This window comes from Diadema setosum, chromosome 14 (genome assembly GCF_964275005.1).
Source record: "Diadema setosum chromosome 14, eeDiaSeto1, whole genome shotgun sequence".
Lineage (NCBI taxonomy): Eukaryota > Metazoa > Echinodermata > Echinoidea > Diadematoida > Diadematidae > Diadema > Diadema setosum.
The window spans coordinates 23,087,355-23,114,582 of NC_092698.1; the positions used below are offsets into that span (position 1 = coordinate 23,087,355).

The window sequence follows — 27,228 nt, forward strand, 5'->3', positions numbered from 1 at the left end:
TTAAAATTTGATTGATTTTGCAGTTCAGCTAAAATTCACATGGCAAAACATGATGATTACAGAGCAAAATGAAGTACTCTTGTTGTTGTGTTTTGTGCTGCATTTCAAACAATTATAAAGCTTTATAAAAACTTAGACAACTTGCAAGGTAAGCCTAGAGCTACTGAAAGTACCCACTTCAAACTGTATCTGCAAATACATTGTACATGACATTTGATTCTAAAGTTGAAATTATCAAGACTACAAATTAGTTATTGTACATGTACATGTATGCTATATCAAGGTCACAAGCTAGAATTTGCTCATTTTTTTTTTTCATTTGATGAAAAAATATTGACTAGAGTAATTACAAATGGGCTAGAAATAGAGTGTCAGTATACTATTATCTGCATGTGTAGACATCATGAGGACAGTGTTAATGCATGACGGAATTCAAACTAAGACATTTAATTGTAAATTGGTAATTACTTTTATTTGTTTTATTTTAGCTTTTGCTGGGTACCTGAACCGGGAAAGTACCCACTTAGAAGTCTATTTCATTTGTTACATGTTGTAGCATGATTTGTGGAACTGAATATGACACTATGGGGAAATTTAAAGTCATTCCCATGAATGCATTTGTGCACTAAAGACAAATGTCCCATACGTAAGTTGAGCCATGTCCCATACGTAAGGTGTACTTTCGTTAATTAAACCAACTTCATGAAAATATGCTTTATTCTTTTGCAGTGAAACTTTGCTGAAAGATACTTCAGTATTGTACCTTTCTTCACTTCCAAACAGAACTTGATCAGTAAGGTACTTTCAGAGAATTTTCAGTTCAAACTTTATTTTGAAAAATCCAGTTTTTCTCTGGTCCCATACGTAAGTTGGCATATTTTTCTTAATAAAATAATCAACCCAAGGTCAAATGACACCAAACTTAAACACAATATTCTTCTCAAGAGTACCAGTCCTCCTGATGATAAACAATAAAATCCAAGTGCTCCTTCATTACTTTTCAGAGGTTTGAAATCTCTGAATGTCCCATACGTAAGGTGCGCGATATCTTGGACTTGCCCATACATGTACAACCAGTTCGTCTAATGACCATTTAGTCCAATGATCACTTGGCCTCATTACCAGTTCGTCTACTTCGTCTTTTGACCACAGTTCATTGGACAAAGAGGGCAAAAATTCAAGGACACAACATTGCAATTAGACCATGTGGTCATTAGACGAAGCGATAATTGGCCAAACTGGGCAGTGGACCAAGTGAGGATTAGACCAAAGGGTATCAGACGAAATTGATGGTAGACCAAATGAGTTTAGCCTTAGTGGTGTTGGACGAACTGGGAAGTAGACCATCCGAGAGTAGACCAAGTGGCAATAAACCAATATCTTGGTGATAGTAGAGTATGGGGTCATTTATATCTCGTCTTTCTGAAGTTCGAAGATAATGACATTTAATATCATGCGTAACTCCACTTTATTCTCTGAAATAATTCTAAATGTGGACCTTGTATTTCTCTTCAAAGAGATTTGTCCCAGCCTATCTGTGTGGAATCAGTACGGTATGAAAAATTCGGAAATTTTGTGAATATATTACGACTTTCATATCTCACCCGTCAAGTGATTGTGTATTTCAACAGGAAGTAGCACACCGCAGGTCCGCCTCACTTCGACCCGGTCCGAACTGAGTGTCCCCGGAACTGTTGGCCGAGATGGGAGGGGCACCATTGAGGCAACGTTCTTCGTGCGTTCTACAGCAGACTCGGGCATCCCAAAAGGCCCGCAGCAGTGGTACCTGGCTGTCTACACCAGTGACAGGCAACAGGGTGGAACCGAGTACGACCGCATCGATAACGTCTTGAACATTAAGCAGTCAAAGACTCCCCTTAGACCTGGAACGGAAATGACAATTCGCGAAATCTCCTTCGAATTCCCAGTGGCAGGTAAGAGCTTGATTCTTTCATTACGGTAACGAAGTGTCGATTATGATGCCATACTCCCGATGGTGAACACAGTTCCTCCAGGTTATTATATATATATATATATATATATATATATATATATATGTGCATCTTGTTATATTATGCTATCCATACAACAAAAAAAGTAACTCCCCAACCCTCAGTCAAAATGACGTAACTTGATAAAGAAAATATTTTGAGCAAAGTGATTTGCAATGCCAAAGGTATATCTACACGTATCGGCTAACCCCTATTGTGTTTCATTTGACCCCCTCATGCAATTTTGACAGTGTACATTGTAGATTTTTCTTCATCCTGTATCTTTAAAGTGTGCTCATTCAACCACGACATAACGACTCTCTCGTAAGTTCAAACAACATGTGATGAAACATGTTGGTTATAATATCTAATAATCAAGTCTTTCATGAACAAACTCAATGGATTTTGCAGTTTTACAAGGGTTGAACAAAGCCTAATTTTGCTCACCAAACCGTCTAAGATGGAGGGGGAGAGAGAGAAGTATAGGCTAGGTATGAGGTGTCAAACAGTGGACGATAAAACAACAACATCGTTTAAACACGCACCAAAAACAATGTTTCACTGACCCCTTCTTTTTGAGAAGGGATCATTTTGTTTTTTAATGTGGGCTCACTCGAGCGTGACTCGAAAGGTCATTCTCATTTTCACACAGAAGTTTATGTGGAATACACCTGCCACGTTATTTTGCTCAAAACATATTCGTAAAAAAGTTACGCTATTTTGTGTTTATAAATTATATGTACATATACATATAAATACAAACACAAATATAAGTATTTGTTTTGTTTTGTTTTTCTGGGGGAGGGGAGGGGTGTAGTCACCAGTTACGAAGACCAAGGTCTGTGGAGTGTATATACCAAACGAATCTACTTCAACGTTTGTAACAGCACTCGGGTTTATTACTATCAGACTATCAGATGTGGAATCTTTACGTGCTATAATAATAGAGAACAAGCAAATAAAATACTAAGTAGATTGTTTTGGTCGATGTATGCGATGCAGATAGTACGTCTGTAGTGTTAGTGCCAAGAATTGTAAAACTTAATTATATCAGTGGAGAATTAACTATATAGTCATGAAAGGCAATCAGTAATACAATGCTTTCAGTGAAGATGAAATTAAAGAAATATTGCTGTAGTTGTTTGTGGCGGACATGGAAACTTGTTTTCATTTCTTTATCATTTCATTTCATTTCATTTCATTTCATTTCATTTCGTTTCGTTTCGTTTCATTTCATTTCGTTTCATTTCATTTCGTTTCGTTTTATTCTATTTCCACATCTCATAAAAGCATGAGAACTATATATGAGAACTATACATAGAACATAAAAAGATATAGAAAAAACGTCCTATACCATTTTGACAAGAGACAAAACACTACATAAAAACAGGCATCTCATTTGGGGGATCAACATAGACCTTTGGTCTTTCTAGGGCCGATCCCGAGCTTTACAGCTAGAATACTACATTAATACAATACAATGAGCTAGAAAACTATAAAAAGAACACATAAAAAGTACATAATGCATTGAATAGAGCTGGAAATTTAGGATATCTCTTATGGACAAGAGAGAAATTATCTCTTCTTTTGAATATTGAGAGTCTGTTATTCAATGCAACTTTAACAGAAGTTCATGGAACAAACACCTATTTAGGTTGTGTAGAGAAGCACGCTATTATTATTCTCGTCCTATACATCCATCCATTTGTGAATTTTGTTACTACTATGTGCGGTTCTACCTCTTGCAGGTGAGCGAGTATTAATGTGAAATCTTTAGTTGGCAGTTTGAATATACCAACTGCAAATGAAGCAACATCATAAAACAACTGATATAACATTGTACTTTTATGACATAAAAACACTTGAGCACAAGAGCCAAATGTAAAATAACAACGGAATCCATTTGCCCAGTACTTTCTTGATACTATATGCCTATCAATAAACTAAAACATTTCGTAAGTCATACTTACTAAATTTGGCAAATGAAATTAACGAATAAATGTGCGTTTTCATATACAAAGAAAAGCTGAATACAAAATTTCCAGGTAATGTTTTAAACATCAAATTCATTACATAACTTCAAGTACACTTGTCAATTAAGTGGTGAAGTTGACATTTGAGAATGAGAGGAAATGGGTTACTACACCTTTACTGTATATTCACTTCTTCGTTTTGTCATTAACCTTTTCTTACGAATCATGTTACGAATTTTCAAAGTCGTAATCAAAATTTATAATTCGTCTGTTTCTTTTGGTCAGGTGAATGAAGAGCTAAAGCGCTCCACTCTTTTTAGTGCAGCGTTTTTCACGAGAAGCAAAAACAGTAAAACTGGTCGCAGGCATGGAGGGCCCGAGTGCAGCTAGTTCCGATGCCGGATTATCTCAATGACTTTTGTGCAGTAAATCACTACTTTTGTCCACTTTCAGCTTCAGCTATAATGTTTAAAAGCAAACTAGGCTGGGTTTAATCTTTGTTTAACACACTACCACACATTATGGTCACAGTTACTACCACGGCTCGAACTGACATTGTCATTTTGTTTCTGCAATGTGACTATACTAATATTAAACAGTAGAGTACATTAAACAAAACTTTATCAAACAGTTGGGTCTCATCGATAACGCAAAATAGCGGCAAATTCCGCCTCTATAGCAATTAACGAGCAAGGACTGAGAATATTAATTGTACATGCTGCAACTAACTTTATGTATATCTCTCAGAGAGTAAGATGTCGAATAAAGAAGAATATTTATGTTGCGGATTTGATTTGTCTAATACAATCAACCTATAGGCATGGGGTTTTTAAGAAATCCTCCCGATTGGATGCTGGCAGTCTGGTTAACAACGTGAAGTTAATTTAATCATTGTTTACAATTGCTGCGTTATGGCGGCTTCTCTCAGTGGAAACATTTTTTGATCTAAGCTGATTTGCATAAACCTAATATAAGACATAAGGATGGATGTTTGGAATGATACTCTTCGGGTCTTGTTACATGACTCATTGATTTAAAGCTGTTATGCTCGCATTAATCTCCTAATTATTACTCGCATAGCTGCTTGTAAATTAATTGGATATGCTTCAAGAATCAATCGTATATTACATGAAATGTATTTTAAAAAGTGGGTCCGTCACTTTTCTGCAGTGTGATTATTAATGTCACTACCATTATAACAGACTATAATAACAAGGGGAATTTATCAGTTAGATTCTTAAATGCAGTAATGCTTATCTCACTACTATGCAGTCTGTACTACTATCTCCTTGTGTAATTGCTTGTTTTTACGTTCTATGGGGCTTAATCGAAATAATCACGACAGCATGCTTTCCCACGAAGGGGGCAACGCTCAATTATCGCAGATTGTCTTAAGGTAGCGAGCAAAAGTACGATCTGAAGTTGCGGGTATGATAAATTTTAATCTAATGAAGACGTTTATAACGTATTTTATGATAGTTTTACTATTTTTCGTAAGTTTACCGAGGACCGTCTTCCTAGTCAAAATCTCCTCATAAAGATGATATCCTACCTTTCCAATTATAGTGTTTATGTATATATATATATATATATATATATATATATATATATATAAACTTTATCCGAAGCGCTCCATCCGTGATACTGTACGTTCAATTGGTTTGATGTCTTTCTTTCTCTTCATACGTTTTCGCTAAAATACGATTGTACTACCCAGTGCGTATACGTTACGACAATTATGCTGACACATTGCTTATTTTTGTTATATCGCATTGGCAATTTCATGCAGAAATAAAACTGAACTGAACTGAACTGAACTAAAGATAACACTTCACATAATAAACTCGGATCTATGGACTTGTGAGCTCTCAACATTTCTCGTAAAAGGGACGAAAAACGACTAGCCATGGTGTATAAAAATGCTTATGTCTTATTCCATACTTTAAAGCATTCTGTCTTCCATTTTTTTTTCGATATCTGTAAGGATATTTTCCGAATCCTCTAGGTGTATGATCACTCGATACCCGATAATTAATCATTTGTGTGCCAGGGACTTCAAACTCGGATCTATAGACTTGTGAGCTCTCAACATTTCTCGTATAAAAGGGACGAAAAACGACTAGCCATTAGTGTATAAAAATGCTTATGTCTTATTCCATACTTTAAAGCATTCTGTCTTCCATTTTTTTTTATTTCGATATCTGTAAGGATATTGTCCGAATCCTCTAGGTGTATGATCACTCGATACCCGATAATTAATCCTTTGTGTGCCAGGGACTTTAAACTCGGATCTATTTACTTGTGAGCTCTCACCATTTCTCGTTAAGGGACGAAAAACGACTAGCCATTAGTGTATAAAAATGCTTATGTCTTATTCCATACTTTAAAGCATTCTGTCTTCCATTTTTTTTTTTATTTCGATACCTGTAAGGATATTGTCCGAATCCTCTAGGTGTATGATCACTCGATACCCGATAATTAATCCTTTGTGTGCCAGGGACTTTAAACTCGGATCTAAGGACTTGTGAGCTCTCAACATTTCTCGCAAAAGGGACGAAAAAGGACTAACCATTAGTGTATAAAAATGTTTATGTCTTATTCTATACTTAAAGCATTCTGTCTGACAGTCTTCCATTTTTTTTTATTTCGATATCTGTAAGGATATTTTCCGAATCCTCTATGTGTATGATCACTCGATACCCGATAATTAACCCTTTGTGTGCCAGGGACTTTAAACTCGGATCTATTTACTTGTGAGCTCTCAACATTTCTCGCAAAAGGGACGAAAAACGACTAACCATTAGTCCATAAAAATCTTTATGTCTTATTCTATACTTAAAGCATGCTGTCTGACAGTCTTCCATTTTTTTATTTCGATATCTGTAAGGATATTTTCCGAATCCTCTAGGTGTATGATCACTCGATACCCGGTAATTAACCCTTTCTGTGCCAGGAACTTTGGACAGTGTGTACAATGCTACGGGGTTTTCTTTGCCAATCCACACTCAAAGCATCCAAAGGGTTAAATTAATTATCTGAAGGCACTTCCTTCAACGAAAGGATCAATGTAACATGGACAGCCATATTTGCTAACCTTTTCACCTTCTCTCACTTTCGCTCTTTTTCCCTTTTTCCCACCTTTTTTTTTTCTCGCCAAAATGTTAAATCTATGGACAGTTTTTGCTTTTAGGTTAAATGTCCGTACAGTGTGTTAACAGCTTGCACAATCACGATTTGAAAGCAAGCTGTACAACTCTTTCCTTTCTGACGGACTTTGTATATCGGGTAATCAGAATTTATGTCAAAACCCATCAGACTGCGTTGATGAATATTCGATCAAAATGTCCGTGGCAGTGGTAAGCATTCTTCTTGACGGCACTATGCTGTTTCTCAATCAAGAAACATGGTGTTCTCTGATGGTAATATGTTTGGGCCCTACCAGCTATGAAACCTAGAGTACGATTTGTGACCAGCCAATGCGTCGGTAGATATCGGTCGAGATTTTTAGAGATATCTTTTCAATCGCCTACTTTTTAGTGTCAGGTGTTTCTTATCGACTTAATGCATCTAAAATTATCATGTCACTCTGTTTCGTTGAAAATACGCTGTCTTGACCATTTCTCAAGACCTGAGAAAGAGTTACACTTAAGTTTTCACGAGAATACCGGCCCAAAAAAGGCGCATAAATTCAAAATGAGAATACATGTATTGCCCTAATGAAATTGGTTATGAATTCATGACTGCATATAAATCTAAAAGAATTATCAGAACTGATGTATGACAACCACTCTATCCTGTGGTCATTGGGACATAGTAATCATTCTACTTTACTCGCATTCACGATGAAAAGCAACTTTTTCATGGTTTCCATTAAATACGCAGATATAGTCTGTATAGCGCATTGAAATTCTTAACATAAGTGCTCATTATCATTATTATTATTTATGTTAATTCAGGAAGGGAACAGCTTATTGTTTGTAATTCGCTTCTTTTGGCAGATATCGGATGTGGTCGCAAGGCTTACTTCTGCATGGAGTTCGGCAAAGGCCAAACGCAATCCTATGAGATGGTCCAACCTTCGAGCGGCAAGATAGTGTCATGCTCGAGACAAAATTGTCAAAGTGAGTGAATAATGAATTTAGTTCTCGTCCAATTCCTCCTCTCATATCCACGTTCTTGCAACGTACGTGACTCCAAATATCACGAAAGTCGTACAGTGTTGGCGGACAATAATTTCCTAATTTTGAACTCCTTTTAATCCACCCAAATCGAAGCCTGCTATAGTGGTATGCAATAGGTATCTTATTTGCGAAATCCCGTCACAAAATAGATACGAAAACAATGCATGTTATATTGGTATTGAAAATTTAGGGTCGAATAATTTTAGCGAAAAGAGAGAAAAAGCACGAGTAATAAAAAACAAAACCCAAAACATTTATTGCATTACTTTATATATTTCTGTCCGCCAATACTTCTTGTTTGACAGTTATCATTATATTCAAAAATATAATCTTGATAAATGTACCTTCCTTTCAAATTTCTGCTGAAATTTGTTTGACTACGTTGCCTTCAACACATTTGATAATTTCCGAGTTTGCTGATCATCCCTTCAGTTTTGACCTGAAATCAAGGCCCTAAAAGGACCTACAGTAAACCTCGGATAAGTCGACGTCGAGTGAGTCGAAAATCACTTAACTCGAAGCAAAATAAAAAGTCCCGATTTTTCCCTATGTATTTTCTCTAAGAAATATTTGGATAAGCCGAAGTACGAGAGTCGAATTTCGGCTGTGTCGAAGTAAAACATTCAGTCCCTTTTGTACAAAATACACGCAGTTTACATCACTTGAGCCGAAGAAGATTTGTCTGGCATTCTCATTACATTTAGAGGAGAAAAAAAAAATCGGCATGTCGCAGAACCCCGTCCCTGGCCTGCTGCAGGTAAGCATGCACACTCACCGTACCGCTCTGCACGCATGTCGAATACATACACACGCATACACGTATACACACAGCACATCGATCCATACACTTTATCCATATACACAGCACATCCATACTATGTCAAGCCAGAACTCCTTGGTCAACCAATCGCTGCTTTGATATTTTAGTGACAGGCCAAGTGGGCGGAGCTTGTTTGTGCGTGCCCGTGGGCCTGGGAGAGTGTTTGTCTCAGGGTAGGTTGACAGAGATGGCTACCTATGTTGCACCATAGACATAGCACATGCACATTGGTATTGCCACATTAGCGCAGACATTCTCAGAACTACGTTTAACTACTAGTATTAATACAAATTCCATGTTCAATTTAGAACAAAATACGAACATTATCTTCAAGAACAGACAAATTTGAATGCAAACACACACACGCACACACACACACACACACACACATGCAAATGTACTATAATACATGTACATGTGAGTCGAAAAAAATCGACTCTCGCGAGAGTCGAATTTCACGCATTTTTGTCAGTCCCGAGAGCTTCGACTCATGCGAGGTTTACTGTACTTTAGAGTCATGACACCCATAACTTCCAACAAACGCTTCTCTTCAGATTCGTAATGATGTATTTGGTCGGATGACTGTGAAGTCAAATAATTCAAGTATATGCGATCAACTGCTGTGTTGTAACGAGATTGAACTGCATTTCAACTGTTGCTGGTTTTACCCATCAACCAGCCTTATTGTGATTACACAAGTATTATATGCGCTACAGTTGTCACATGCAGCTGATTTCATTGCCCTCATCCTTTCATCCAGATTAACCGTGTTGAAATTCCACAACGCAAACGCCCTCATGGTTGGCTGAGAGAAACCTAAGGACACCAACACTACGCAACCTCGAGCCAATTATTACGATGACTGCGTACACACTCACGTGACAGTTGGATTCATCTTGCTCATCCATTCATACGCCATCACCGAGAGTGAAATTCACACGCATTTTTGTGTGCTAGCTTTCTTCGAACTTTCTATGATTCTTCCATTTGTATCATGATGTCACGAAATTACGTAACAACTGGCAGAAGTATGTAACGTTTCAATCGGCAACTTTACTACTCTTCATTTTACTTTTACCAGCCGACAAGCTGTTTTTCTCTTGTTAAAGAAAAAGACCAATGATTTTATTTAGGGCATTACAAACAAAAAGACTCTGTCATAGCGTATAACTGATAATGATACGATGAAAATTTTTCGGTTGTTCGGCATCGTGTTCATGTGACCATCATGATCACACAAGTAACTCGACTATCTCTTCGTTGGGGGATCGTTTTTGTTTGTTCGTTTGCTGAAACGTTTGTACATAAGAAGTTTGCGTGGTTTTAAGGCATTAAATTTCTGTAGCAAGGTCCTTTCTGTTATTTCTCTTTGCTATATACAAAATAAACGTCTCCTGTTATTACGTAGTCCGACAAAGTCATCACATCCGTATGTGTCTGTATGTGTGTGTGTGCCATATTACTTTGTCATTTTTAGTGTTATTACGTAACATTTGAAATCCGTCTCTGCGAATCTTCCTAACTAGACCAAGACTAACTAGAAAAAATGCATAATCCTAGATTATTCTACTTCTTCTGATAATGTCTTGCTTTACCCGTTTCTCGAAAAAAAAGAATAACTTCAAGGATGATAAAAAGCCACTTGCTAATGTGTGGTTGTACCTTTGTATTATACGTGTATGTATGTATGTATGATTACATTACATTTTGAAACTTTCTGCAGTCTGAAGAATCTTTTGTAAAATAGAAAAATAAGGCGTAGTCCCAGGTTGATCAGTATTATTTTTCTGATGTTGTCTTGCTTTGCTTGAATCTCGAAGTTTTATGGACAATTTATTCACTGCAAGAAGACGGAGAGTGAAAAAAAAAAACCACTTTCATAAAGTGTGAGTATACCTATGTAGATTAATCACGCAAAGGGATTGCCAACAATTCCAATGTTAATTCTCACACGTCTCTTCTCCTTCATATGGAATGCCTTTTTTGTATGGTTTTGACTGACCTATATTATGTAGAAATGATTATGCACAATAAACTATTCCATGGCACTGCGTGGCGTTCATCTCTTGATTTATTATCCCCTTTCTCGTCTGTAATATAGTCGACCTATCCATCCTGGTAGAAAATCCGCACGACTGCGATGTCCCAAGCGCACGCTTTGTATGGTGACTGCATGAATTATATTGCGGCGGGCGCGAGCCGGTCGCTGTACATGTATTATGCATTCGCATGTGTCCGTTGCGCGCATGGTACACCGCAGTAATGGCGGATTTTCAGCCAGGTTGGATCGGTCTGTACGCTGTACATGTATTATGCATTCGCATGTGTCCGTTGCGCGCATGGTACACCGCAGTAATGGCGGATTTTCAGCCAGGTTGGATCGGTCTGTACGCCAAAACTTTGTTCACTACAATATACTGGCCTTTTAGCCATAAAATGTACTGTCAGATTACGGATGACCCTCATCAGACTAACACAATGCATGTGTACATGATGCATTTACAGATCTGAATTACATCAGATAGAATGACTTTCCCGAGAAAGTAAGGGGGAAGGAGTATTACCGATGTTAAGAGAAATAGTAGGTGAGAAAGAGCATGGACTGTAATCTGAAATACATCGGAGTGATGTTCTCGTGAAAATAAGGGGAAAAGGAGTACATTGTATTACCGATGTTAAGAGAAATGATAGGTGAGAGGAAGCATGGACTGTTCATGGTGAATAGGAGAGAGCGGAACAGAGACAATGGCTAAAAGAATCTTGGGGAGATAAAAATAGGAGTGAGAACTCATGAATGGAACGACGAGCTGTGTGAACCTTTCATAAATTTAGTTGGATAAGATGTGACGAAGAGAGTACATGATTATAAACAGCCAACCTCGCCTCAGTCCAGTTTACGGGGATCGATATTTGTGTCTATCCGGGTAGATTTTTTTTTTCTTAACGACTTAGCCAGTTTTCAAATTCTTAGCACAAATGCTGATGAAAATCGTTTTCTTTTGTCGGTGAAGTGAAAGTCATTGGTTTCCTCTCTCACTAGCTTTCTCATTAGCTTAGATTAGCTTTCTCACTGTTTTCTGCCTTCATTGCCAGCTACATAAAGGCCCGGTCACACTGCCCAAAAGTCGCGCAAAAGCATGAATCGCGTAAGAAATTCGAGCCTTACGCGATACATGCGTGATTTGCGAATTTCATGAGTTTGTCTGACGTTGAAACTTCGTAGTTGTCTGCCGATTTGCTCCGGTCGGCGCGTTAAGTGATTCCAGGTTTTGAGCAGCTCAAAACTCGGCTTCGCCTAAAAGTTTACGTAGTATTGCGCTGTTTTACGTAATTTTTGCGTAGTTTGCGTAGTTCTTACGCGAACAATGCGTGCAATATCAGTGATCGTTCGCGAAAATGTTGCCGCTATCGCGTTCATGCGCGAATCATGCGCGATTCATACGCAGTTCATTAGTGATAATACGCAAATTATGCGTGGTTTTCCGTGGACCTCAAAGGTCGCGCACAACCACGAATTCGCCCTATTTGGGGCCCTTGCGTGCCATTGCGCTGAAAGTGCGTGGTTTGTTAGTGATTTTTACGTGTTCTTTCCGTAGTTCTTGTGCAATTAATCGGTTATTTTCATCGCGTAAATCAGCGAAAATTCTCGACGGACAAGCAAGTACAACCAAATTTCTTGCGTGATTCATGCGTTTACGCGACTTTGGGGTAGTATGACCGAGCCTTTAGGTATTACGAAAAAGGGGACTTTGTTCTCTCTGTTGTTGGTTTAACAAATGCAAACATTAAATTCAGAAGGGTCCACTTCCCAATGAGTTCTACATTATGACCCTGACGGAATATACACCCGAGGAAAACGTGAAGAGTACATGTATTATGTATTCTGGTCGGCACAAATTCAGCACACCCCATTTTTTTTTTTATTATACTTCTCATTTATGAGTATTACATCAGAAATAATATTACAAGTTCTTTTACCTTGCCAACAATGTGCATAAACAAACAATATACATGGTAATAACACAGCAATTAACTGGTCGAAATGGAAATGGAAATGGAAATGGGGTTAAACGAAGAGAAGTATGATAGGAAGTACATGAAAGAAAGCTTGTTTGGCTGTAAGCCCCGAGTAATCAGTGTTTGTGAAAAAGAAACGGAGAACGGATAGAAGATTAGACACCATCTGCTCAGCATGTTGTTTAACATGTTTAGGATAAAATTTCTGAAACCAGGTTAGGCACCACTGGCCTAATTCCTACTCGGGGCTACCACACCATGGGCAGTCATTCGGTCATTGCACTTTAAGTGGTTAAAATGAGTCTTGTTTATCGCATGCTGAGACCTCACAACGACTCTTTGTAGGAGAGCGCTCGTCGTGCAGGTGACGACACAAGCAGAAAAGACAACCCCGCAACAGGTGACTCGGAAGGAATGGCAAAGAATCACCCTCTTGTTTGCAATCTTTCTGCGGCGGTAGGACGATTGAGGCTATGCTGCAATAGACTGAGAAGTATGATTTGGACTCACATTATCCAACGCTCTCCAGGGATCCAAGTTTTAAATTGATGTTGGATGAGCTCAAAAAGGAGAAACATGTACCTGCATAAATATTGAGACGCCTTCATTGTGACATTATTATCCCTGAAATGTTGTAGGCCTACTCTTTTAAAATGTCATGGACAAGGGCATAAACCTAGAGCATTTTCATCTGCTGCTTCCAAACTGTAGAATCAACTAGTCTACCCCAAACTCTCCGCAACCAGCAATTCCTTTACGCCTTTAAAAATATTAAAAAAAAAACTAAATTGTTCCATGAAAAACCCCATTGTAAATCGCATATAATAATGTACAGTGAAAATGCTCTACATAGCAATTTACAATCTAGACTCTTATACGCATTCTGAAATACCATGATATATATATATATATATATATATATATATATATATATATATAATAATAATAATAATATAATATGTATACGTATATACATATAATGAAGAAACAAGCTGGTAATGCATTTTTGTTTATTCATGCTTAATTGGCCAAAAATACATTACCAGTTTGTTTCTTCATTGTTCGTAGAGCAAATACGTGAAATCTCAACATAGTATATAAACACACTATATATATATATATATATATATATATATATATATATATATGTATAAATACGCATTCTGAAATAGCATGATATTATATATAATATATAAAAATGAAGGAACAAACTGGTAATTCATTTTGGCCAATAAAGCATGAGTTTATTCGACTCAAATTTCTGGCGTCCTACGCCTTCTTCAGGAGTCTTGACAATGACGGTATCAGAACAAAGCAAAACAAAAATTGCACACTCTGCGTGGACAAATTTCACTGACAATCGACGATTTTGAATGCAATGTCTTTGAAAATGGTTGGCGAAAAACGAATTACAATGGAAATTGATTAAATTGAAGTTAGGATTTGCATTCTATGGGTTTCTCGGGACCAATTTGCATGAAAAATTTTTGAAATTGAATTTTAAAAACGAAAATCAACGGGGAAACCTATAATATATACACTAAAAAAAGTGAACATAATACAAACGCAAATTCACACTAGCAAACACATGCACAACGATGGGCCTCAAGCAGGAATTCCGGATCAGCCAAAAGTTTGCCTGATAATAAAGAGTAAAATTCTATGCACCGTAAACATTGCAAATTTGATCTAAGTCGCGTAAAAACTAGGGAATTATGAAATTATGAACTTTTGCTGATTTTCACAAAACATTGCAAACTGGTAGTATGCAAATGATGAATTGATGATGCACTCCTCACAACTTGCTATATAATTGGCAAACAAGATCTATCTTGAAATTTTGGGAAGTTCAAACATTCTCAAATCCTAATATATCAGACTGATCACTATTTTGAACATATTCAGCAAGAAATAACAGTATGTTCTGCACTTTTATTGCAGAAAATGTATATATATATATATGTATATATATATATATATATATATATATATATATATATATATATATATGCGTATATCTTGGACCAATTGACATTTGCGAGGAGATGACATCACGAGCTCACCCATTATATAAGATATTCGAGAACTGCTATTCAAACATTTGCGGGCTTCACAATTTCATAACTTTCCTAAATTTTATCTGACTTTGATCAAATTTTCACTGTTGTGCTTACACAATTTCGTTCTGTATTCAGTGTAGCTTTTTATCGGTACAAAATTCCTCTTTTGATAGTAGGCCTACTACTGCTGTTAACATCACTGTTTCATAAAACATGAGAGACTTTTAAAGTCGAATAAATTCTATTTGAGATCTAACAATGTGGTATCGGTCGACAAAAGAAACTTTTCCTCAATTCACAAATATATGCTCTTGAAATATCTGAACTGATGATGATTATTTTTATTATTATTATTATTATTATTATTATTATTATTATTATTATTTGCTTATGGTTATATATATACATACATATGACTCTTTTTTACTTGCATTAGGTTCAGGCATTCTGGTTGAATCTCTTGTTAACTTGTCATTTATGTCAGAGTTAAATATCGATTTTTTATTTAGTGTCATATAATAATCTATCAAAAATAAGAACATAGAGACATATGCAATTTAGCAAGCATATGAAACCTTGGTGTTTCAAGTGCAATGGGAAACTTCATTAATGCAATAAATCTGCAAATGTATGCGGGCGCATACAGAACTGGAGTCATGTCTACACATTTAAAGGAGGTGAAGTTCTCAATACATTGAACATGCTTGGTGAGAAATAACAGCTGGTGTTGGATCACTGCAATGATGACGTCATTTTCTGCACTACGCAAATCTTTTACAGGGCTCACACCTGCAAATATAATGAAATATCCCTGACCGCATCACAACATCGTAACAAGAAACTAAAATAAATTAAGAAAAACTTAATTAGAAATCAGAACAGGCAGTTTGGCAAAAACTGAATAGCTGCAGATATTGAGTAACAATTCCACTACAAACTACATTTTGGTTGAAAGATGAAAGCTTTTCTCATAGAATTTAAATGGACTATATTTGATTAGGTACATGTACGGAATATATGTGATTTTTTATTTTTTATTTTTTTTTTTTTTAGTAAAAAGAACTCGTAGTCTGGCTTTGCGGACAATTAGACAGAGTTTGAGTTGAAGAACCCCCCTTGAAATTTGATGGATGAAAGGGCAAACCTCACTTTTTCAGGTTACCGAAGATATCAGAAACACCTTATTTCCCCTAGCTATTTTACATAATTTTTTGAATTCTACACACTTCTCTTTATGGGGAATTAGTTACCCGTGTGAGTCCCAGACCACAGACTATTCCTGACATTATGTCGCAATCTGTCAGTTCGTGTCGAGTGAAGCCGAGGAGAATGAATAAAAGACGTGACACGAAATGGGCTGAGACAGATGACCTACAAAAATAAAAAAGAATAAGAGAGACCATTAGGAGATGCACAAGAAATAAGAAAAACTGTGAAAAAAAGCGGGGAAGGTCTGGGGCGAAGGAGGTGAAAAGGAGGGACGGAAAAGAAGGGAAAGAGGAAGGAGGAGGAGAAGGATGAGCTGAAATAATAGTTTTAGTGGTAAGTTATATACTATAGTGCTCTTAGTAGTAATTAAACAACGGGAGGATAAGAAGAAGAGGATACTTAGTAAATGAAGAGGAGGACGAAAAGTAAAGAGGAGAGAAACATTAACAAAACGTCCTCCTTATATTTCTAACTTTTGATTGGTAAATCCAAATTCATAATATCTCGTGAAATCATATACATTTGAGGATTATGAAGATTTTCTATTTCTCCCGCCATCTTGTTGTTTTCTGTGCGTCTTCAATTCTAGATATTTGTTTTCAATTCCTTTACTGCGAATCAACGGAATGAGAGCAAATCACCATGCACTCCGGGGAGCCAGAATTCACAATCACCTAATACTTTCCCATATGGAATAGTGGTTTTTCTCCTCACAGATTTGTTAAGCTAAATTTTGTGAAGGGCGATGTCATCAAATTGTCATGTACACCTGCGTAGAGAGAGATATAGAAAGGGAGAGAAAAAGAGCGGAAAATAGAGAGATGGAAAGCGATTTTATGGGAGAGATAGAGAGAGAGAGAGAGAGAGAGGAAGGAAATGGGGCACAGGGGAATAGGATTGTATCGCTTGGGGTGCTTTCCTCCTATTCACGCGTCATGTTCTACCTTGACCTACGAACACAGTGCGATTTGACCAGGTGTGGGCGGAGCGCTGATTTCTAGCGAATGAAGTGAAAGATCGCCGACTTTGACCTTAAAACCTTACAAATTTGCGCCGCTAACCTCAGCTGGAGACGAACACAGTATGACAAGCTGATGATCAGAAAACAGTACGTTATCTGAGTATAAAATCAGATACTCATTAAAGGCTTCATTGTTATTGTTATACAATGTGCTTATCCTTGAAAAGATGTATGTTGTCTTAAATTTGTAATTATTTTGGGTAATAATAATTTAAGTGAGAAGCCAAGCAGACAGGAGTCTCTGTTGCAGCGCAATAGGCCTATAGAGAATATGTATCAATAGTACGTGTGCTATAGAAATACAGCTTATCATTGTTATTTATATTATTATTATTATTATTATTATTATTATTATTATTATTATTATTATTATGTTTTTATTATCATCAGTAGTAGTAGTAGTAATAGTAGTACTATTATTGTTTTTATCATTATCATTATTATTATTATCATCATCTTTATTGTTATTACTATCATTATTATTGGGATATGGACAGGGAGACAAACAGACAGGTATATCAATGGATTCGCAAGAGAACTTGAGAGGAAGATATTAAAAGACTGTTGCAACGACTTCGGAGGAGAAGAGTAAAAATATAAGAAAAGATGAAGAAGAAAGAACAACATAAAGAGAATGAAAAAAAAAACCGAAAGAAAATGAGGAAAAGGAAAAAGAACCAGAAGAACAAACGAGGAAGGAGAAAGAAAAGGGAACGCAGAATTCAAAACTTTTTTTGCTGTTTCCGATCGTGAATAAGCCAGTTCGGGGTACCTCTTTCATTGTCTTTGGTCAAGAGTAGAAAAAAGGTCGTGTTTGTTTTTAGATTTACTGGGGTAAGCATCTGTAATGTATATTGATTATTCAAGTAATCCCTGGTGGAGCTTTCCAGCACAGCTATCTGACATCAGAAGAAGAAGAAGAAGAAGAAAAAAAAAAAACAGATTGCTGATACGTAAACATAACTGAATTACAATGATTATGCTATTACTATCCAATCATGACAATAATATTTTGTCCATTTTTGTACAAAAATAATCGAAACAATACATGTACTAAAATATCACTTGGAGTCATAAAGACCAAAGAGGGGAAGACTAAACCAAAAGAATATAGCGTGTATTACTTCGGTTCCCGAAAAGAAAATCATTTAATGGTACTATCATGAGACACATATCACAATAAACAGAATTTATATATACCGGAATAGCACAAAGAACCGCAACAATAACTGAAAATGAAGCTACGCATTAAGAGAGAGAGAGAGAGAGAGAGAGGGGGGGGGGAGATAACAGGAGAGGATAATGAAATTGAGGGACTAGATAAGACAAACTGAGATGAGGAGGGGAGAGAAGAGATGGAGAGAGGAGTGGATATCAAGCAGGAAGATTGATAATTTCAAACAGAATATCTTTTGTAATAATTTATTCCTAAATTGCCTCTTAAGATTACTCAACGAAGATATTTCTTTTAAACTTGTGCTCAATAAATCCCAGAGTTTAGGCGCTGTGAATGTAAAAAAAAAAGAAGATCAATAGCAGATAATATTCTATTCAAAGATAAATCTAGTCAGACTGTCCTGTTGGGTAATTATGAACCACACTGTTTTTGATTAACGTTTTAGATAATATTATCGGAACTTAATTATAATTGAATTTATACATAAACTGTCCTAATTGAAAATCATATGAATGATAAATTCTAAGAATCCAATGTTCATAAAACAAAGGATTGGCCTGTGAATAAAAGTTAGTGTTACAAATAAAACGGAGGACCTTCTTTTGTAATGAATAAACTTTTTCAGTCAGAAATTTATCTGAGTTACCCTAGGCCAAAAGTTCATAATGTAAACTAATGAGGAAGAATTAAAGTAGAATAAAGTTTAAGAAGAACAGGACGAGGATAAAAACCTTTTTGATTTATTTATAACTCCAGAATTTCTAGATATCATAAATATGTTCTTTCATAATAACTTATCATCTATTATCAAACCTAAAAATTTGGTGGATTTCACTTGATCAAGTACATGTGTAAATAATTATCAAAACAAATAAACAAAACAAAATCAAAACAAATAAACAAATAAAAATGAAGGTCTGGAGGTCTGAATGAGATCAAAATATTATAAAAAATATTCGAATCATCACCGTGCAAAATAAAAGAAAGCTTTCGTGAAGAATGTTGTATATTGTTGATAATATATGAAGAACAATAATGGACCAAGGAGGCTTCCCTGGGGTTCTCCACATTGATGAGGTATTATCATTCCCATAAACATTTTGTTTTCTATCTGAAAGATTTCCCAAGTGCTTATTGATGGATCATTCTGGTCACATGGTGTGCACAAGTTCATCCTTTGTTTGAACATGGCTGATGAATTCCATAACTTGTATACAAGTTTACGTCGGGCAAGCTCATGCTTTTTGTCGCTTTGAAAACGAGTGTAGAGCCGAACCAACTGAGAAAAGAAAAAGGCCATTTGAACCCATGTGCAAATGAGCTCACTCTGAACTGTCTGATTATTGGTAACAAATCGTTGATCAAAAAATCAACCGAACCCACGCAGCAGGCAAGAAAATGGAAAGGAGGGCTACCCGCGCAAGGAAGTACCAGGATACCTCTGCTTTGTAGTTGGCCACAATACAGATGGCCTAATTCTTTTCAAGGTAGTTTGCTCTTTCACGAGTGCCAAACATGGACAGATGTTTTCTCTTTTATAGTCCTCCCCCCCCCCACCATCGTCGAATATGACGTCACTTTCGCTTTCTTTGATTTAATCTTAATTTAAACTTTGATTTCAATCAATTCCTTAACTTTAACATTCTCTTTCTTCTTTTTTTTTTTTTTACCGATGCCTATGATTGAAGAAAAACAGAAGAAAATGAAAAGAAACGTGGGAAAGTTTCTCAGAGAGATGATAGAATAGAGAGACAAGGAAATGGGAAAGAAGGACACCGCGAAATTAAATAAAAGGGAAAATGCAAAGAGTGTTTGAAAACAGACAATTCCATGAAAAAAGATGAAAAGAAAACCATGCATACAGGAATATAGCAGAGAGGGGATGAAATTATAACGAGCTGCAGAAACAGAAATTTGTGCTTGCATTTTAATTTCTCGAATTTCGAGGGAGCCAAGATTCTCAAAATTAGAATGCATACACGCGAAAGTTCTTTTCTACATTATGATGCATTGGATGCATCGGCAATTAGCGAAAATTTGATGCCGCGAATATTTCTTGCTTTATACAGACTAAGATATAAGCAGTATATAGTTATAACAATTAGGTATAGAGTCCGAAATATAATTATTGTACACGTGTACTATTCTAACCTTGCTGGACTCAGAAATTGTGTATGTGTGTGTTGGGGGGGGGGGGGCATGTGTGTGTGCGGAGTGTGTTTGTGTGTTTGGGAGAAAGAACGAGAGAAAAAGCGAAAATGAAGAGGGAGAGTGGAAAACCATCATCACATTATACTTTATCAGAAAGAGAAAAAGGTGTTTAAAGTATTAAAAGGGTTAATGACTTAATGCACTAATATTAGTCAAACACGTCAGTCAGGTTTGAGCAATATTGAACTCCGTTCGAAAGTTATAGATATTTAAAGTTCCAGTGCCGCCATTACTGGATAAGAAGACTACTACAGTTTTTCACGTCACTGCAGAATAACGGCACATCATATGTCATAAAGAAAATAAGAGGGGAATTCTCCATATTTTCATTTTCTAGCATAAAGAGCATTGACTTATCTGTATCGTATCAAAAAGCACGGGGAATGATATTACCCTTGCGTCAGTAACTGTAACAAGATGAGAGGAAGTGTTCTTTAAAAAAAAAATCTTTTTATTTCGTTTGTATAGTTGTCTTGCAGTGATGTCACGAACTGTTGCAGTCTTCTCATCCTAACGAGGGCGGAACTGAGATTTTAATCCTTCATAACTTTTGTACTGATAGTCCTACATAATTTCCTCAAACTTTATTCGCTCATGTTCTCTACTTATTACAATGCTGCTTTCCATCAATCCACATAATCATAATGCTATTGAGTGAACTTCCCTTTTAGTTGCAACAATTTGTTTGCTTTTGGTGTGTCATGTTGGGTCTCTCTTTTTTTTCGCATTATTTACGCTATTTTGTTCCATTCCTAAAAATGAAATGTGGATATGAAAATAAAAATAAGAATGGGAAATGACTAGAAATAATTCATCTTAGATATATTACTGATTCTAAAGACTGCGGTTTTATAGAATTCGGTCCATTGCCGTATAGCGTCCTAAAACTGTCAAAAAGAGTAACGTAGTGACGTTGTAATGCAATATGACAAATAAAGATGCCCCCAGAAAGAGGCGCAGATACTTAAAAATATATCAGATCTCTTTTTCCCCCGTGTGTCAGAAGGCCACGGAGAAAGGTCAGCCATAACGGCGTCAGCTGAAATTCGATTGAACCACGGTTAAGTTTGCTGAATGTGTATTTTTACCCAATGCTAGTCTTTTTTTTTTTTTTGGTAGGTGTGTGTGTATGTCTGTATGTATGTGAGTGACGTGAGAGCGTGTTTGTGTGAGTAAGGTTCCTCCGGTATTGTTAGTGCATAAATTATCCATCTCTCTATCATTTATTCTTTGCAGAAGCAATTTTGCATACAACCTTCCTCCCCTGGGATCCAGCAAAATTTGATGTGAATCAATCGTTTCTGTTACCATACACCCAGTCTGTGAGAGATTCCAATAGCTTAGAGAGTGGAGCCACTAACGCAATTCGAATACACCCACATAAAGGATGCTGCCAATCATTGTGAAACATGTAGTGATGTCATCATACGTATGAAGATCCACCTCTTGCAGTGTCCTTGCTACCGGAAAAGGGGGGGGGGGGAGATGAACCAAACAAACAATCGTTCGCGGACTGACGAGAATGAACAGGTAAGCACTTTTCCATAGACAGATCACATGACGAAAGATGTTAAGGTATCTGCTTCATTATTCATCAACCTTTCTGTTTTGCATAATACAATTGTATAGGTTCATAAATTTGCGTCCATGAAAAGGCACTTATCGCCTATTCCATGATTGACTGCAGTTTCATGCATCTTCAATTAAGGACGCTCTTAACTCCAGTCGCATTCTATCCTCAAGACAAAGCTAGATCACGGAGCAATGGTAATCTTGAATGAATACATAAACATTATTCATGAGGAAACAGCGCACCACATCACCGTACACGTACTTCCGTTCGCCACGTCATAACGCATATGTTAGTACCCGGCGGAGCCAACACCTATACAAGCAGATACGTGGTCATTATTCTGGTGCGCTTCAGTTGGTTTGTGAACGTGCGTACGTTGAATACCAAGATCTCTTTCACCGGCACAGCTCCTCCTCCTCCGTATCTCCTTTCAAACTTCGGAGGAGGGGGATAGCATCTTCGACCGGGGCCTCTGGAAAATAGGTTCCTTTCGGAGCCGTGCAGTACGAAACTGACATCTAGGAGAGGATGGGATCATCCGAGCACCAGCTCTTGGGTGAGACCAGGCTCACCTCGCCGGTGAGACAGACGCGGTTCCACAAGATCCGTGGTGGGAGCCCGTTGGCCACTATCTCCAAAAGGTAAGACACACAAACAATCGACAGTGATTGAGGTGACAACGTTTGAGATTGATATCGATTTTGAAAAGCAAAAAACTAATGTTGATTTAATCCCCTTATTCTGCTCCAGATTGCATGTGGAAGTATAATATAGGACTCATGAATAGATAAAGGACATATAATCGTTAAAGTAAAAGTTTTACTTGATGCACGTCTAACTATACTGTGAATACCTATGAAAATCGAAACGTGTATAAACGTGCTTGTGACTTGTACTTCCAAACATAAATGTCACGCGGTGACCATTGTGATATATATATATATATATATTATTTTTTTTTTATTTTTTTTTTTTAGGGTGGACTTCTTGGGATACACAAATTGGTAATCTTCAAAAACTCCAATATTCAGCTGCAAAATAAGTAATCTTGCGAAAATTTACACTGGCTGCCAATACATTAGGCGCGGTGAAATTCGAGATGCTGTTTGTATAACTTTCTCCTGCTTACAAGGTTGGAGCTCAATATGTGTCCAGAATTTCATCCAGAATTTGTTGTCACCACCTCTCAATAGAAATCCTCGTTCCAAGTCCATGGAAGGTTTCTCTTATAGATCGACTCCAATCATCACTAAATTGTTTATCCTGTGTAAAACGAGCTTTCCACTGATACCAACAGCAAAACGTCTTCCCGCCAATATCAAAAGAGCAGATACAGTCAACTCGTTCGAAAAAAATGCTGAAAAAACATACAAATTTGTTTTTAAAATGATATTTCACGGTATTCCACCCTTCTTCCTCCAGTATGTTTGTATCCGTATCTATGGCAACCGCGTGTCCTTGTGTTACTTTTTTTTCAGGTGAATTGCAACATGAACTACCAATATTCTTCGTCGAGTTTTCTCGAGGGAGGAAACTTGCTTTTCTGGCACATCCGTTCTGGGTCCACATTCTCTCGTAAGGTCAGTTCGAAATTTGTAAGAAAGTATAATACCCTTAAGTGGAAAAAAGTTGTAGGTGTAGACTGAAATAGACTTTGCAACTGATTGACAAAATCAGTTGCAATGAAAACATCCTGACGGAAGAATTCATAAATTTGAATGAAATAGACTTGTAATTAAAGTGAAATTTCAGTCCAGGTTCAAGATTGCTGTTGTAAATATTTATGGTGAAATCAGACATGAATAATTGCTGAAAATTTCGTCGATCTTGGAAGGAAGTTTGGAAGTTAAAGTTTCACAAAATAAAATCCGATATATCAGTTTTTATCAATTTGTGAGAGTTGACATTAAACCTGCTTAAAAAACAAGGAAAAGAATTGAAATATAAGCTATAATTTTAATGACATCTTCAAAAGCATTTCTTGTTAAGGAACGAGTGCAGTATCATTGAAAAGATCTTCTTTTTTTTTGCATTTGATGATGACCTTCTTTTCATGAGAAAAAAAGAAAATGGTGTTTGTCTGTTTTTGCATTCACAATCTATAAGATTGTCCGTAATATCATCAGAAAACTACATACAAAGATTAGTAATGTTCAAGCGGTAATGTTATGGCCTTACAAGTGTCCCTTTATAAGCACAATTTAATTTTCCCCAATTCTATTTTGTTTAACGTCGAAAACAAATAACTAAGCAATGATGACCTGTCATTTTGTGGGAAAAACTTCTCGTTGTCACACTTAAGACAAAATACATAATTTTGATGATATGTTTATGCAAAAATGAAAAGGAGAGCTGTGAGTTCATGACTGTCGCCTCAGCTAATGTGCAGGGATATTGTTTCATCTAATGTAGCTTCGATGAACACTAGTGAGACTTTCGCATTCCATATTTTTGGTGTAACCTCAACCCTTTCGATTGAATTCAGTTAAATTGAAATTTCGTATTCATTTCATTCAATTCATTTGATTTTACTCCGTTATTGAAGTCATCAGGAACATATAGGTCCTATATGTTTAGGAAATGCACTATAATTTGGAGCAGAATTGTCACACTTAGGGCAAAATACATAATATTGATGATACGTTTATGCAGAAATGAAAGCAAAGTTCCTTGTCATCTGCGAAATAACGTAATTTGAACCCCATATAGCGTATGATTTTATGTGGAAACTACATCCATCAATCATTGATTATGCTTTCTCCTCTCTTTGGTTTTTTTTTTTTTCAAGTGTACGTTAACTTTTTTGTTCTAATTATTTTAGTGACTCATTACAATACCTTCATCACGATTCCAATCGTCGGTTCGAATCCTTTGTCAGAAATTACAACACCTACATGCAGTTCATGTCCCCGTTTAGCCTGATTCTTCTAGCAGACTTCACGCCATCGCTCCCAGAGTTGTTCTTTTTTTTTTCTTTTTAACTTTTTTTGTAAGCTCTGTCAATACGAAGTTAGGTATCACTGTGCCAAAGGGCCTTGTACTAGTAAAATTAGGTCACGTGGTCAGAGCAGGGATCCTATCTCCCTGGTCTGACCTTTCTATTTGTCTTCAATTCTGTAAGCCAGGGATTTGCTATGGAGATCATTATTAAATTATGAAAACCAAGAAAAGAAGAAACAAACAAACGCCGGCTCTGACAGGGTGGCGTGTGGGGAAGCAGATATTTTGCTTATCTCGCAGATTTATTATTTGGAAAACTAGTAGTCATTAGGCACACACACACAAAAAACCAAACACCCAAGAATAAGATATAACAAACTGTTGACGACAATACTATGGGACTGCACATAAGCGACCTACTTTTTATAGACTTACTGAATCTACATATACTTATAGAATTATAAGAAAATCCGGCAATTACTATTATTTTCGTCATTATAATTACGATGATAATAATAATAATCATTATTATTATCGTTATCATTATTATCAATTTGTAAAATCTGTTTACGTTCTGTATCTTTATCTTTAAGTCTGAAGTCATGCAGCTGAGCAAAGGGTGATAACTTACACTTCATGATAATGTTTTTTTTCAAGGTATGGCATTTGATGCATATGTGTAGGTCTCTTATACCACAAAACATCCTCTCATATAAAATTTTTGTGATAAAGCCTAAGATATAAGGAGATATCTGTAGATTTCTCAATAAACCGTTATGTAGACGGTTTAGTCTGGAAATATTTTTATTATAACTATTGTTCACATTATGTATAGTTAACAATATTAACATCGATTTTACTACTATTTCAAATTTTTACAGTGGTTGTTTCTATCCCTAACTCACATTTTAGAACTATTTTAAAGCACTAATGCTGGGTTTTTGTTTCATCTGCAAATGGTAAACTATGCCTTTAAGCTACCTATTGTGTTTTTGTTTTCTTTTTCATGTAAATTAATGTAGGCATGCTATTGTATAATAGCGATGATCTCATCAGTTTATATCATGAAAAGGGCAGGTAAACAAATTATAGTATGATCAATTTAAAAGATTAAAATAAAAACTTGTTTTTTTACCCCTTTTTGAATTACGATTTTTTTAAGGACCACTTTATATATTTACAGAACAATTAAATGTAGCATAAGGAATTGATTACCGTATGTATACGAAATACTGTTATCGACTTCTTTCAGAAACGGGCAATTACGCGTCATCTAGTACACATTCTTCCTGTGAAAAATTTTAGCGAAACCTATACGAAAACTAGTTTTTTTTTTCTCAAACCCGCATTCATTAGTTGATTAACGCGGGGTGAACCAAAAAGTATTTATTGCATGCCTCAAGTGTCTATTATCGGAATAAATTGTGCGCCAGTCATTTTCAATTTTTCGTTCACTTGATAGAAAGCATTGTACAGAGTCTGAAAAGGTCGATGTGGTCAAAAGAGTTGAATAAAACAAGGTACCACAATTTCATTATAAAATGAATAGTAAATAATAATTCAGGAATGATTGATACTTCCATAGTGCTAATTCTGAGCCAAATAATCTCGTTATCTTGTGAAATTTCTTCAAGACATTCGTATGATTCGTCATTCCTTAGATTTTACTTAAAACTCGGTTATTTGGAGAAGCACTATTATACCTTTTGTTTCCTTCATTCTTGTTCTCATCATTCTCTTCACATCTTCTATCTTCCTTTCTCTGCGACATAAGCATCAAGTCATCATGGATACTGGCGCAACACAAGTGTTCATGTTATTGATACATTTATTTCGTGGTTTTTTTTTTTAAAGATGGAAATTAAAAAAAAAATTATCTTGCTGTATTCGCAAGTGACCTTTAGTGTGCAAAGGGTTACTTATCAAGTACCTCTTTGTAATTGATAAAGTTAACTTTGGTTGTGGAATTTAACATGATGCAACAGCTTATACATTATGGCCGGGATGTTGATTTTTTTTTTTTTGTTACGTATGTTTTTCTTAATAATGTTTATT

At 36.2% G+C, this 27,228-nt stretch overlaps 1 protein-coding gene across 2 annotated transcripts in view; it reads left to right on the forward strand.

The window, feature by feature from the left end:
- LOC140238144 (uncharacterized) overlaps positions 1-27,228 on the forward strand; it is an 83,225-nt gene that overhangs the window by 30,607 nt on the left and 25,390 nt on the right. Inside the window, exons 17-19 of one of the 2 annotated variants that reach the window (XM_072318082.1) lie at positions 1,632-1,934; positions 7,963-8,085; positions 9,726-11,006. In XM_072318082.1, coding sequence (XP_072174183.1) covers positions 1,632-1,934; positions 7,963-8,085; positions 9,726-9,730 — 431 coding nt within the window. In that variant the 3' untranslated portion in view covers positions 9,731-11,006. Of the gene's footprint in view, positions 1-1,631; positions 1,935-7,962; positions 8,086-9,725; positions 11,007-27,228 lie in introns of those variants that run through there. The other variant, XM_072318083.1, reaches the window with a different exon arrangement.